Source organism: Lithobates pipiens, unplaced genomic scaffold (genome assembly GCF_037356315.1).
Source record: "Lithobates pipiens isolate NorthernLeopardFrog02 unplaced genomic scaffold, aLitPip1_a1.2 Scaffold_18, whole genome shotgun sequence".
In the NCBI taxonomy this organism is placed as follows: Eukaryota; Metazoa; Chordata; class Amphibia; order Anura; family Ranidae; genus Lithobates; species Lithobates pipiens.
In genome coordinates, this window is record NW_027507758.1 from 608,591,074 (window position 1) to 608,607,040 (window position 15,967).

Here is a 15,967-nt window from a genome sequence, read left to right on the forward strand (position 1 = left end):
ACATTCAATCACCTGCATTGGCCACCATGAACCTCCCCCCTTCAACATCCTACCACCTTCATTGGCCACCACGAACACTCCCCCTTCAACATTCACTCACCTGCATTGGTCACCACGAACAACACCCCCCTTCAATATTCACTCACCTGCATTGGCCACCACGAACACCCCCCCCCCTTCAACATTCACTCACTTGCATTGGCCACCACGAACCTCCCCCCTTCAACATTCAATCACCTGCATTGGCCACCATGAACCTCCCCCCTTCAACATCCTACCACCTTCATTGGCCACCACGAACACTCCCCCTTCAACATTCACTCACCTGCATTGGTCACCACGAACAACACCCCCCTTCAATATTCACTCACCTGCATTGGCCACCACGAACACCCCCCCCCTTCAACATTCACTCACTTGCATTGGCCACCACGAACACCCCCCCTTCAACATTCATTCGCCTGCATTGTCCACCATGAACACCCCCCTGCAATATTCACTCACCTGCATTGGCCACCACGAACACACCCCCCCCCCCTTCAACATCCATCCACCTTCATTGGCCACCATCTTCTCCTCCTACAGAAATCACTTGGCTTGGGCACTTCAAAAGGTTCTCAGGTATACACATGTGGATTGACATGACTGCCCCCAAAGTACCACATTTTTCATTAGTTGTGCAAGTCAGGAGAGAAGGTGAGCTGTCCACTTGCGGGCCGCCCGCCGTCGATATACGCCAATCCTTTGACGTTAGATACCGTTGTTATGGCAGCAGATAGCTGCCATAACCCTGGTATTTTTTTCGACAGCGGGTGGTCCACTTTAAGATAAAAGTGGTCTCAGTGGCGGATTCACCGCAGGATCACTTTTATCAGCGGCAGTAGAGGTGCCCACCCCCGCTCTCGCCACGTCTAGGTCATGAGACAATCCGATCCTATCCCCTGGTAGGCAAGAGATCGAGTGAGGGAATGATTGCCCCCACTCGACTCCATACTATTGGATGACGGCAGCGAAGTCAAACATCACTTCCGCCTAACGGCCTTAAAGGGACCATTTAAAAAAAGAGAAACTTTTTTTTTTTATTACTTTGAAGTGTAAATATGAGATCTGAGGACTTTTTCACCCCAGATCTCACATTAAAGAGGTCCTGTCATGCTTCTTTTTTTCTATTACAAGGGATGTTTATAATCCTTGCAATAGGAATAAAAGTGACCCCATTTTTTTTTTTTTTTTTTTAAAGGACAGTGTAAAAATAAATATGAAGTAAACATTTTTTAAAGCGCCCTGTCCCTCCGAGCTCATGCGCAAAAGTGGATGCATATACGTAAGTCACGCCCGCATTTAAAAACAGTGTTCAAACCACACATGTGAAGCATGACATTTTGGGTATCAATTTACTCAGCGTAACATTATCTTTCATAATATAACATGGGAAAGACACATATGAGGAGAAATAAAGTTGCTGCTCACCCCAAATAATATATTTTGGGAAAGTCCCCCCCCCCCTCCCCCCCAGGAAGGGGTTTTTCGGCAGCCAAGTAAATGGGTACAATAATTCAAAGAATATTTAGGTTTGGTGCATTACTACAAAAGTTTTATTGTTCACATACAAAAACTATTTTAATTCTCATGGAATTTTTTATATGTGAACAATAAAACTTTTAAAATAATGCACCAAACCTAAATTTTCTTCGAATTTATTGTACCCATTTACTCGGCTGCCGAAGAACCCCTTCCTGGGGGAACTTTCCCATAACATCTTTAATAATATATAAAAAAAAAAAAATTGGGTTAACTTTAATGTGTTCTTTTTTTTTTTTTAAATTACATTTTTTTTTTCACCAAAAAATTGCGTTTGTAAGCCCGCTGCGTTGTGACATAAAGTTTTGCAACAACCGCCATTTTATTCTCTAGGGTGTCTGAAAAAAAAAATATATATATAGAATGTTTGGCGGTTCTAAGTCATTTTCTAGCAAAAAAAAGAAAGATTTTAACTTGTAAACAACACATAGGCTTGGTCCTTAAGTGGATATACAACCTTGTAAGATAACCGGTTACTTTGTCCTGAAAGGGGAAAACAACAGATTTACTTTGATAATGACATACAGTACATTATAATAAATGGCATGCATTAGAATAGGGAACAAGCTCTTCGAGGTCAACTGTATACATTTGAAAGCATTCGATCAAATGTTATTGGAGATTCACATACGGATAAGATACGGATAAGATACGGATAAGTGTACTGTCAATGAAGGTGATTGAGAATTAAAAAGGTTTTAGGTAGAAGCATTCTGAGCTCAAAGATTGATAACATCGCATTACAATATGGATTATATATCAGTTACCTTATCTACGTGTTTAATTAAAAATTGAATATTCTCTTAAACCATGTTGCACCGATTGATAAGACTTGTGCAGACATGTTAGGACTCTGAGGCATGCTGGGAGCTGTAGTCCAAAATCTGACTTGTCAGTGACCGCGACGTTCTGCCAGTAGGAATTATATACTGTAGGACCTTAGGTCAACCAGTCAGGACACCGGTGAGGTCACCAGTCTTGGGGTCAATTTTGTCACACTTCCTGTTTCCCTCGACATATCTTTATACAACCTTCCTTTACATAAAACACGGCATGGAGGGGCTCGGTGAAGAAGGCGGTGAAGGTGTGGAGGTGTCGGATCGGGATACCCAACTCATAAAGAGAGAACTGGCCGGCCTCATAATCCAGATTTATTCTGACTTTGGTTATTAAATTATCAGGTAAAGTCATGGATTTTTTGTCATGTTTTGCTGATAGCTGATTCGACTTGCTCTCTAGACACCAGGACATGGGATTATGTCCAATTTCTGTATAGGTTCCGATCTTAAGTATACTGGGGTAACAAATCCCAACTTTCCAGTCTGATGATCCCCCAACATCCACATCCCAGTAATGTCTCCCTGAGGAGAAGATCTGACTGCTCATCACTTGAGGTATCACTCCCATGGGTCTCTTTGGTGATTGAGGGCGGTTTAGGCTTTCTGCTACCTTGCGTGCGGCCTTCTTGTCATTGGAAATATATATATAATTATTAGCCGTGTCTTCATCCAGTGTTATTTCTTCAGGTTCTGGTATATGTATCCCTTTATTTACCCCTGTTATTATATCATATAATCCTGTATGTAGTAGGGGCAAGATCTCAGCCGCAATCAGTTCCTCCCCACCATGGAGGAGTTTATCACATCTCTCTTTGTCCTCCTCATCTCCATCCTCAGTATCACACAAGTCACCCGTGTCTGATTCCTGTAAAACACTCAGTGAATCTGTCATCTTACATATCTCCTCGATGTGATGTATCTTCCTAGACAGCTCGTCCTTCTTTATCTCCAGATCCTGGATTAAATCTGAGGCCGGGAATGAGACTCTCTCTGCTTTCATAATTATCTCTTTAAGAACTCTCCTCTCCAGGATGTCCAGTTGTCTTCTGATGTCTCTAAATAGGGTCATGACTCTCTTGGTTACAACATCTGAACCGTCTTGCACTTTTCTCTTGTACTTCTGCAGACTCTTGATGCTTTCCTCCATCTCCTCTCTCCTTTTCATCAACTTCTGCAGAGCATTGGTCAGGTTCCCCTTCCTCTTCTCAGAGGCCTCCTCCAGTGCCTCCACCTGGTGTTCCTGATGGTCTCCATGCAGCCTGCAGGACCCACAGAGACAGGCCGAGTCCTCGGTGCAGTAATACTCCAGAATCTTCTCATGGACGGAGCATTTCCTGTTCTTCTGGGGAGTGGTGAGGTCAGATAGGACATGTTGGGATGACTTGCTGTGGACTCTCAGATGGTCATCACACAGAGAAGCTTCACACATTAGACAATATTTAACAGCAGGTGCAGGAGAGTGAATACAGTACGTACAGAAGATCTGGCTCTCCTCCTCCTCCTTCTCTGGCTCGGTAGATTGGACGCGCTCCATTATGTTGCGCAGTGTTATATCCCTGCTAAGTTCAGGCCGCTCCTGGAACTCTTCTCTGCATTCAGGACAGCTATAAACTCCGGACCTCCTCTGTGTATCCAGAACATCTTCTATACATTCCTGGCAGAAGCTGTGCCCACATCTCAGTGTCACAGGATTAGTATCAATGTTCAGACAGATGGAACAGTCCAGCTCGTTCCTTGCATCAGAAGACGCCATCGCTGACTGCAGAGGAGAGAAACAAAACCAAATAGATGTGTGTCAGAGGGAGGGAGACAGAGGAGGAGATATCACTGTGTGCAGAACAGGAGGGAGGGGAGAGATCTGCTGATCAATTCATCCAAGAATTTACTGATGCTATTGCCAAAGACCTACAGATTTGCTGATGATCTGCCTGCCATGGAGGGGGCTGTTCTGAATGGGTGGAATTGTGAACCCCCCATGCAGCCTGTGTGCTGGATAGTGTGATCTGTGCAGGCGACATCTGACCGTGTACAAGGAAGGAATAGAGACAAAATCTGGAAAAGCACAGAATACAGGACTCACAGGAATGGCAAGGGTTTTGTGCAGCATTGGGGTGCAGGGCTTACAGATAGGCAGAAATACTGGGAAAAGATACTTACAACACTGGGTTATTGAGTTCCTGGGACACAAGAGTACAGGGGTGTCTAAAAGCATTGGGATGCTGGGCTTACAGCTACACAGGGGTAATAATGTTTATGAGGAACAAAGTGGTGCACAGGGCAGTAGTCTAGGGAATGCAGAGTACAGGTGGGGTGCACAGGGCAGCAGTTTAGGGAATGCAGGATACAGGTGGGGTGCACAGGGCAGAAGTCTAGGGAATGCAGGATACAGGTGGGGTGCACAGGGCAGCAGTCTAGGGAATGCAGGGTACAGGTGGGGTGCACAGGGCAGTAGTCTAGGGAATGCAGGGTACAGGTGGGGTGCACAGGGCAGCAGTCTAGGGAATGTAGGGTACAGGTGGGGTGCACAGGGCAGTAGTCTAGGGAATGCAGGGTACAGGTGGGGTGCACAGGGCAGCAGTCTAGGGAATGCAGGGTACAGGTGGGGTGCACAGGGGATGTAGAGCAGAAGGTATACCTATTGGTAGGGGACGTTGCTAGGTGGCAAAAAAAAACAGGGGCTTCAGCCCGAAGTCCAAGCCCAGCACCGGGGGGGGGGGGCGATGTGTGTTACCTACCTGAAGCGCACTGACCGACCTGACATACACTGACCATTACACTCACCTACCTGACATACACTGATCCACACTGACCTACACTGACCATTACACTCACTTTCCTGACATACACTGACCCACACTGACCTACCTGACATACACTGACCATTACACTCACCTAGCTGACATACACTGACCCTTACACTCACCTAGCTGACATACACTGACCCTTACACTCACCTAGCTGACATACACTGACCATTACACTCACCTTCCTGACATACACTGACCTACCTGACATACACTGACCATTACACTCACCTAGCTGACATACACTGACCATTACACTCACCTTCCTGACATACACTGACCTATCTGACATACACTGACCATTACACTCACTTACCTGACCCACACTGACCTACCTGACATACACTGACCATTGCACTCACCTTCCTGACATACAATCACCTACCTGACATACACTGACCATTACAGTCACCTACCTGACATACACTGACCATTACATTCACCTACCTGACATACACTGACCTACCTGACCCACACTGACCTACCTGACATACGCAGACCTACCTGACATACACTGACCCACACTGACATGATACATTGACCTACCTGACTTCAGGTGATGTGACCTCCTCCCGTAGACAGCAGGCAGCCAGAGCCATGACACACGAGAGGAGAGAAGAGGAGAGCCGAGCGCTGAGTGGGGATCTTCTCATAGTGGCGTGGCGGCCGCATTGTAATTCCTGCCTTCTGGAGCCTGCAGCGCCTACTCTCGGGCTTGGGGCTAATAATAGAACCGCGCATGCCAGAGACCCGTGACTTTTTGGGGACCCACTTAGGGCTCCAGCCACCGTCAGCACGCACCCCCCCCCCCCCCCACGGCGACACCACTGATTATTGGTAAAGATGGGAAACCCTTGGAAGGGCTGAGGAACTAAGGAACTGCTTTATCTACTCCAGAGCTCCAGAAGGTGGATATGTTGCCAAAAGTGTCCAGTGCACCCCCTCACCAATATTCCAACAATAGAAAAAAAATGGCCACTGCCCCCACCTATAACTGGCTTTATAAGCAAAGGCCAGTTATAGGTGAGGGCTTATTAGTGCAACCCTATCAGTGCCCAGCAGTGCTGCCTATCAGTGCCCAGCAGTGCAGCTTCATCAGTGCCCATCAAGTGCCGCCTCATCAGTAGACACCAGTGCAGCCTTATCAGTACCCACTAGTGCAGCCTCATCAGTGCCTATCGTTGCCTATTTGTTCAGCATCATCAGTGCACATAATGAAGAATATTACTTATTTGCAAACATTTTTAACAGAAACTAAAAACAATGTTTTATTTAAAGTTTTTTTGTGTGTTTAGCAAAAGGTATGAGTGGCTTGTCTAAGGGAGAGCTTTTTACATTCTTGAACTGTTTTAATCTGTCTGTGTGACCCCATTCAGTTTGTGTAACTGAACCCATATTCAGTCATGTGCCCGTCATATGTGCTGCCATGTATCTTGCATATAAATGGACTGTTTCTTTTTTAGAAAGGAGTGTGATTTTACATCTTAAGTCCAGAGTTTCCTTTTTAGCAGCTTCTATGACTAACCCCCCCACCCAGTTGTGTGCCTGTCAGTCTGTGTGGCTGATTTGTGCAGTGTATACTAGAGCTGCAACTAACGATTAGTTTGTCTGTAGACTAATCTATCGATTATTTTTTCGATTAGTCATCAACTATAGCAATTATTTTTATTTATTTTTTGACTTAATCTAGTACAACTTCTAATATAATATTTCAAATTTTATTACATGTTTTCCAAAAAAATACTTCAATGTGGTAAAGTTTTTACAGTATAAAAAAGTGCCAAAAATAAAATGTAAACAACACTTTAGCATTACGCATGAATAATGGAATTGCCATTAATTCAGAGCCATAAGCATTAAAAAATGCCATATAAAAGTGCAACAAAAGCACCGCTGCTCTGCACTGCTGCTCAACACTGCTGCTCAACACTGTGTGTACAAAAACACATGAAAGACATATACAAAAATAAAGTGCTAAAAAATAAAAGGACACGAGGCATGAAAATGCCATATAAATTCTGCCTAATGCCGCGTACACACGAGCGGATTGTATGGCGTACTTAGTCCGTCATACAATCCGACGGACAATCCGTCGTAGTTTCCACTGAACGGACTTGACCACACACGGATACACAAACAGTCCGTCGAAAGCTTGCGCGATGACGTGTACAGCACGTACGACGGGACTAGAAATAGGAAGTCCAAGACACAGCAAAGCACCCTTCCACCATGTAAATCCTTTCTGGGCATGCGCCATTCTTAGTCCGTCGAACTAGCATACTGACGACCGTATTGTCCGCTGAAACCAAAGTACGACGGACAGATTTTTGGAAAATCCGAAATTCTTAGTACTCCGGACTGCACGCTGAAAAAGTCCGCTGAAGCCCACACACGAGTGGATTGTCCGCTGAAATGTGTTTCAACAGGCTAAGTACGTCAAACAGTTCGACCGTGTGTACGCGGCATATCACTTTGCAAAAGATGCACTCAGAAGCCATTATGTGGTAACCTTGCTACTCAACCACATAATGCCTTCAGAATGCATCTTTTGCAAAGTGTTAGGCAGAATTTATATGGCATTGTGCCTGTTGACTTAAAGCGGAGGGCCGTTTAAAAAAAAAAAAAAATTAAAAGTCAGCAGCTGCAAACACTGCAGCTGCTGACTTAATAAACACACTTACCTGTCCAGGGCGCCTGCGATGTCGGCCGCCCGAGGCCGACCCATCCCTCGGCTCTCGGGTCCCGGTGCCGCCATTCCTTCTAAGGGAAACAGGCAGTGGAGCCTTGCGGCTTCACTGCCCGTTTCCTACTGCGCATGCGCGAGTCGCGCAGCGCTTTGTGAATGGGACGCGCTGTGTTCTGGAACACACAGTTCCCAGAACACAGCGCGACCCATTACCCAGAAGACAACGCGACGAGGAGAGAAAAAAGAACATCTCCACGGAAGAGGAAGAGGAAGATTAGGATTATGTGCCTAGCAACAGGCATTTCTGGTAAGTAAAAAAAAAATTATTTTTCATTTTTTTTTTTTGATTTTTTTGTAATTTTTAGTATTTTTTTTTTTCAGGGTGGCCCTCCACTTTAAAGTGTTGTTGTTTATAAAGTAACACCACAAAAATGCTGGTCAACATACAATAACACTATGTAATTGTAATCATTACATAGTGTTATTGTAGAGTGTTGATTGAGCAGTATTTTTGTTGTGTGTTACTTGTAATTGTAATGTAAAACAGTTTTCAAGGAAGGAACCAAGCCCAACAAAAGCACTGCTCAACAGTGCAAAAATAATTGCCATTACAGTGCAAACTGAAGGCAGCCATCTCAACATAAATACAGCCAAACAAGAACAGTGCATGAGTGCAAAAGGTTGGGGGCCTATGTTACTTACTCCATTGCAATGCTATATTTTAGCATTGCAATGGAGGAAGGTTAGCATATCGACATGCTCTGATGTTAGGCTTGCTCTTTTTTTAGTCACAATGTTGCCAGCAACTGAGAAAAGCCTTTCAGATGGGGTTGATGTTGCAGGCACAGACAAGTAACTCTTTGCCAGCCTGGCCAAGATGGGAAATCTCTTTTCATTTTCCTTCCACCATTTCAGCGGATTTTCTTCCTTTAGAATAGCCTGCTCACTGAAATACATGTGTATCTCATTCCGCACAACTTCACTGTGGGTTTCTTGATCTTGGATGTGTCCAGTGTCATCCTCGCCATTACTGTGGTGGTCATCTGAATCTGAAAAACCGAGCAAAGTGTCTAACAGAGACACTTGCCTCTTCTCAGAAAATGTCATGTCTGCACTGGCTGACCGTTGTTCCCCACATCGATGTTGCGTTTGCTCTTCCTCATATCTTCTTTTCACTTCAAGAGCAAGAGCTTGGACCTTGAGGTGAATTTTTAAACTGTCCTCTGCTGGCAGGAATTTTAGTTTGTAGAATCTGGGGTCCAGGGCTGCTGCAATAAGACATATATTTTCTCCACCATCATCTCTGAATTAGTTTCCCGCTCCCATCTTGATGTCATCTCCTGTGCAACAACACTTTGGAAAGCTTTGACTGCTGCTGTCTCGCAAATTGGTCCACAAGGCACTTTGCAGCCCTCAGTGTCTTGCTGATCTGGGGATCCCTTTAGGGCATGGTTGACAACTAACTACAATGTATGACCAGCGCACCTGAGAGAAGAGATGCCATGCTTTTCTTCCAAAATACGCAGAGCAGCGACAACATTTGCAGCGTTATCATGGAAAACTACATTTCCATTGGCCATGGTTATCTCAAACTTTTCAGCTGCTTTTTCCACCCAGTTAGCAATGTTTATCTTCATAGTGGTCAGATTGTACGATGTAAGAATCCAGTCTTCATTGATGAGGTGGCATGTGACACCCAAGTATGCCTCTGTGGCAATACTGGTCCATGCGTCTGTGGTGAGAGCTATTTTTGATTTCACATCTTTGAGTGATGCTTTCAATCTTTCAAAATTCTCCTCATATTTCTTCTCCATCAGCTTAGTGAAATGGGACCTGGAGGGAAGCGTGTATCCTGGGTAAAACGTGTTGATCATCTCACGAAATCCTTGACCGTCTACAATAGAAAGAGGTCTCATATATTTTACAATCATGTTGAGTATGCTATTGGTATATGCAATGGCCATTTGGGGTGTGCAAACAGTGGCATCCTTTTTATGAAAGAAGAACTCATGTACACAGCTTTGCCACTTCCTGAGAAAAAAACAACAAAACACACACAATAATAATTAACATTTAGGAACCAACCAAGTTTAATCAACATGAAATCAATCTATGAATGCTCAATGCTATTAATGTATTGTACTGTATTTCAAAGAGGGTACGGGTAGGGTAGTAAATATGCAATAAATTAATATTATAATCATTATCATTCATAATTAAACAACATAAACATAGTTATTAATCACATTCAGTTCATATTTAATATTATGCAGATTCTGCATAATATTAAATATGAACTGAGTGTGATTAATAACTATGTTTATGTTGTTTAATTCTGAATTGATAATTATTATAATATTAATTGTATTTCATCTATTTAAAAAAGTTTGAGATATCCATGGCCATATCCAAATGCAATGTTGTCGCTGCTCTGCTTATTTTGGAAGAAAAGCATGGCATCTCTTCTCTCAGGTGTGCTGGTCATACATTGCAGTTAGTTGTCAATGTCAACCATGCCCTGAGGGATCCCCAGATCAGCAAGACACTGAGGGCTGCAGTGCAAAGTGCCTTGTGAAACATTAAAAAAGCATGAGATGGCCACTACAAAAAAGCAATTAGCAAAGCACAACACACAGCACAGCAACAAATATGGGTACCCCTGAGCATGCACTAATAATGATATATCTGTAATTATTAACTAGCATATATTAATTGACCACAACACAATTGTAATAATTACTCCCATTGTCTCCCAAAACTAAAAAGTACTACTTACAAAGATGGCTTGTCAGTTTGAGGTCGTAGAGCGCCAGGATGTTTTCTTCTGAGGTGCTCGTGCATCGCAGTAGTGCTGCCGTGGCATGCCATTTTGGTTTTGCAGAGGGAACAAAGGACCATTATATCTGGCCTCTGTTTAAAGAATTTCCATACTTTTGAAAGTTGTGGTCTGGCTTTTCGTGCTACACCGGAACTTTCCCCATTCCTGGGAGCAGGAGGAGGAGCAGCAGCAGCCGCCACCGCCATTACCGCCATTTACCCCGCGAGATGAGGCGAGATGAGACGAGCGTGACGCGTCAATGTCTTTCACGCACGTCAATGTATTTTTGTAGTTGACGTAGTTGATTACGTCGATGCATTGTGGCAGCTCTAGTGTATACCGTATTTTTCGGCCATAAGACGCACCTGACCATAAGACATACCTAGGTTTTAGAGAAGGAAAACAAGAAAAAAAATATTCTGAACCAAATGGTGTACTAAAATATTTACCAGTGCCCATGAAATGCAGCCTGACCATTGCACATAAATGCAACCTGACCATTGCACATAAATGCAGCCTCTCGTTGCCCACTACTGCAGCCTCTTTGCTCACCACTGCTGCATCTTTGCCCACCAATTGCAGCCTCTGTGCCCACCAATTGCAGTCTCTGTGCCCATTTCAGCCTCTCTGCCCACCAATTGCAGCCTCTGTGCCCATTGCAACCTATGTGCCCATTGCAGCCTCTCTGTCCACCAATTGCAGCCTCTGTGCCCATTGCAGCCTATGTGCCCATTGCAGCCTCTCTGCCCACCAATTGCAGCCTCTGTGCCCATTTCAGCCTCTGTGCCCATGGCAGCCTATGTGCCCATTGCAGCCTCTGTGCCCACTAATTTCTGCCTCTGGATAACACGGCGCTCACCTCCCTCTGTCCTCCGGCGCTCGTATGTCACGGAGCTGGGTCTGTGTGCAAGGTCATGCCCCCCTAGACTGGCTCTTGTGATAGGCGGAACACTGATTCAATCTATTATCACACAAGCCAGTCTAAGGGGACGGGACCTTGCACACAGACCCAGCTCCGTGACATATGAGCGCCGGAGGTCAGAGGAAGGAGAGCGCTGCAGTCGCAGGTAGGACAGTCCGGCCCTGCTCACAGGGGCTTCAGATGTCTGTCCTCCGCTCTCCTGCCTCTTTTCTGGCAATGGCGGCGGGGGGCGTTGCCATCGGCGGCGGAGGGGAGTTTCCATCGGCGGGGGGGGCAGTGCCTAGCATGCATTCACTCCTTAAGACGCAGAGACATTTTCCCCCATATTTCTGGGGGAAAAAAGTGTGTCTTATGGTGTGGAAAATACGTTAGTCTGGTACAAATCCTTGGCCAGGATTGGGGGCCAGATATACAGTTCCTGCTATTATTAAGTAAATTGTGTCTGTGTGACCATTGGTTTTAATAATAGATGAATTCTTGATCAAGTCTCACCACCGTGTGAGATGGGGAATTGTACCACCAAATACACTCCAGATTGGGGTCTGTGTGATCCCACCAGGAGCTCCTCCTGGATTGCCAAAGATTCACCTTGGGAACGGGAGTGGCTGAGTTCCTCAAGGAATGGAACAAAAGCACACAGGGGTTTTGTACCACTAGAAGGCTACCAAAGTATATAAAAAAAATGAAAGAAACGTATTGTCCTGTATAATATGTTTGTCTACAGGTTGTAGTTGGCTAATAGGGATGAGCTTGGTGTTCGTGTCGAACGCATGTTTGACTCGAACACCGGCTGTTTACCCGTTCGGTGAAGCCAGAACTCTGTGGGCTGTTCGCGCCAAATTCGTGTGGCGCTCACGGCCCACAATGCACTGCGCCATCGCAGTGCATTGCTGGCTCATGATTGGCCAAGCATGCACTGTGACCCCGCATGCTTGGCGTATCAGAGCGCCGGCAGCGAGGAGTGCCAAGGTTCTGGGGGATTGTGTAGGTGGCTGCAAGGTAGGTGACCACGGTACAACTGGACTAGGCCGGAGCCGGGCGGAGACAGGGAGAGGAGGTTAGGTGACTAGGGGGGATTGTTCCCAGCCCCCGTGTCACTATCCTCACTGAAGCCGGGTGACGCCTGGTGAAGATGCGGGTTGTAAAGTGGTTGGTGGGAGATCGGGGGAGAGCGGGGAGAGCTGAGGGAAGGGGAGATTGTGGCTGGAGCTGGAGCTGGGACGGAGCCTCCAGCGCACGTCTGCTCTGCTGCTCTGTCAATGCTCTGTCAATGATTAACCACCTGTATCTACCTGTATAGCTATATTGCTCTTCTGTAATTGAGCTATCAGCCATCTGCAGGAGTTTCTGGGTGTTGTTTGTGTGCCCTGAGTGCATTATACACCTGTATCTACCTATATAGCTATATTGCTCTTCTGTAATTGAACTATCAGCCATCTGCAGGAGTTTCTGGGTGTTTTATCTGTGTGCTCTGCATGCAGTATACACCTGTATTTACCTTTATAGCTCTATTGCTCTTCTGTAATTGAGCTATCAGCCATCTGCAGGAGTTTCTGGGTGTTGTCTGTGTGCCCTGAGCGCAGTATACACCTGTATCTACCTATATAGCTATATTGCTCTTCTGTAATTGAGCTAGCAGCCATCTGCAGGAATTTCTGGGTGTTGTCTGTGTGCCCTGAGTGCAGTATACACCTGTATCTACCTATTTTGCTCTTCTCTAACTGAGCCATCTGCCATCTGCAGGAGTTAGTTGGTATCGTGTGCCTCCAGCACAGCACAGTATACACCGGTATCTACCCTTTAAAGTGGTTGTAAACCCTTACAAACCACTTTGACCTACAGGTAAGCCTAGATTAAGGCTTACCTGTAGGTCCAAGAAATATCTACTAAACCTATACGGTTTGGGAGATATTTACCCGAAGACAGCTACCGCTGTCTACGGCACATGTGCCGTAGACAGCAGCGCGCAGGCGCACTGGGCAGGCCGCAGATCATGGCGATATGCCGTGAGTGTCTGCTCCCGTCCGCATGCGCGGGAGTGACGTCATCGCGAATCACAGCACCGGAGCAGCGAGACACACCAAGAAGATGGACGCTCGGAACTACAGGGGACAGCGGTGACTTTGCTGGCTCCTGTGTCAGGTAAGTGACACATAATGGACTACTATGCGATGCATAGTAGTCCATTATGCTTTACCTTTGCAGGGAATCATAGAGGAAGTAAACCCATCAGGGTTTACTTCCTCTTTAATTCCTGTTGTTCTATAAAAAAAGGCATCTGCAGGAGTTAGTGGGTGTCGTGTGCCTCCAACACAGCAAAGTATACACCAGTATCTACCCTTTAATTCCTGTTGTTCAATAATAAAGGCATCTGCAGGAGTTAGTGGGTGTTGTGTGCCTCTAGCACAGCACAATATACACCTGTATCTACCATTTATTGCTGGTGTTCTATAATAAAGGCATCTGCAGGAGTTAGTGGGTGTTGTGTGCCTCCAGCACAATATGCACTACCTAATTGCTGGTTTTTCCATCTCCCTTCAGGCCATTACCATGTCTGGAAGGCCAACAAGGAGAGGCAGACAGGCACGAGCCGATAATAGAGGGCAAGCAGGCTCTGTGTCTAGAGACAACAGTGCTGGTCGTGGACACGGTGCATTGTCATCAGCACGTGGCCATGGGACACGCTTGTCATTATTTTCCGCAGCTGGACGTGTTGAGCCGCATCATACCAAAGACTTGGTAGAGTGGATGACCAAGCCCTCTTCATCCTCCTCATCCTCTCTCACCCAGGCTCAGGGTACTAGCAAAGCAGCTGCCAATGCATCCTCTTCCCTCGTCTCAATGTCATCATCAGTGACTCCTTCCCTAGACCCACCACGTCCTCCTGAGGAGTCCCCTGAACTCTTTGAGCACAGTGTTGAGTACATGCTCCAGGAGGATGCCCAGTGTTTTGTACGCTCTGATGATGATACTCAGCTAGAGGAAGGCAGTAGCGTGAGCACAGAGAGAGGGGATGCTCAAGAAGGACAGCAATCTAGCAGCCATGTTCCACAAGCTGCAGCATACTGCCAGGTTTGCTCCAGCGATGAAGAGGTAGGGGATGATGAGGGCACTGACTCCACGTGGGTGCCTGGTAGGAGAGAGGAGGAGGAGGCACATCTCCAACGAGGCAGGATGCCCTCCGGGGGCCAGCTTAGGGGCAGCACACCGACTGAATCACACCGCAGAGCTTCGCCTGTGCAGGGCGCTGCTTCTGCGCATTATTCTAAAAGTTCTTTGGTGTGGGCCTTTTTTGAGATGAGTGCTTTAGATCGCATCGCTGCTATTTGCAACATATGTCTCAAGCGTATCTGGCGTGGCCAAAACATCAGCCGCTTGGGCACCACATGCTTGACCAGACATATGTTGACCTGCCATGCAGCTTGTTGGCAAGCGTACCTCAAAGACCCACACCAAAGAACAAAGCAGACCTCTCCTTGCTCCTCATCAGCTGGGATCTCCAACCCCACAAGACCTTCAGTCCTCTCTGAAACCTGCTCTGAGAGGAACGAAGGTGTAGAATTAGGTGGGGGGGCGTGTCCAACCGCGGAACAGAGAGGACGTGTGGAAGCTGAGCTCCAGGACGGCGATTGCAATCCACCGCCATCCTGAGCCAAGCCACACAGGAGAGACGCCATCCTCCATAGAGCTGCAGCCGCAGACACAGCACTGCCCACCGCCGTGTCATTTGTGCGGCGGGAGCACTTTTGGCGACGAAAATCGCCACAAGGTCGAGTGTGTCAGCGGGCGCCATCTTGGGGCCTACAGGAGAGCCGTTCCATGCCGCATCCCGCCGCTGTACACGCAGCATCACGGGAGACCATCATCCGAGGCTGACAATCGTGGCATACAGACGGGCCCAAAGACGCCACGGATCACCACCGGCAAGTCCTCAAACGCGGCCCGGATCCCAAGGAGAGCAAGCCACATCTCAGGCCTACAGTTCCGGCCTACAGTGCGATTGGCACACAGTGAGTACTGAGACACTCACCCCCCCCCCATCTACCGACCGCTAGTTAACACCCAGACCCCCACAGGGGCACATATCTTGGGGAGCATTCCCTAACACCTTGCCCTACAGGACCTGGCCGTGGGACAACACATACCAGCAGGCCTACAGCTAAGAAGCCAGCGGCCATTTTGCTACACCCAATTCATCTCACCCCTTCCAACCCTGTTCTGACTAGCCTGGTTCAGTTGTCCTGACTACAAAAAGACCACTACAACAACTGGGACTAAAGTACACCCCACTCTGTCACTAAACTGCCACATATCCTA

The 15,967-nt window shown here is 46.6% G+C and overlaps 1 protein-coding gene across 1 annotated transcript; it reads right to left on the reverse strand.

Moving 5' to 3' along the window:
• Positions 1–2,065: 2,065 nt before the first annotated feature.
• LOC143989242 (E3 ubiquitin/ISG15 ligase TRIM25-like) lies at positions 2,066–4,390 on the reverse strand. The gene is given in 2 exon segments (XM_077489313.1): positions 2,066–2,598; positions 2,600–4,390. Coding segments are annotated over 2 exon segments (1,647 nt in total). The 5' UTR covers positions 4,174–4,390; the 3' UTR covers positions 2,066–2,525.
• Between the last annotated feature and the right edge of the window lie 11,577 nt (positions 4,391–15,967).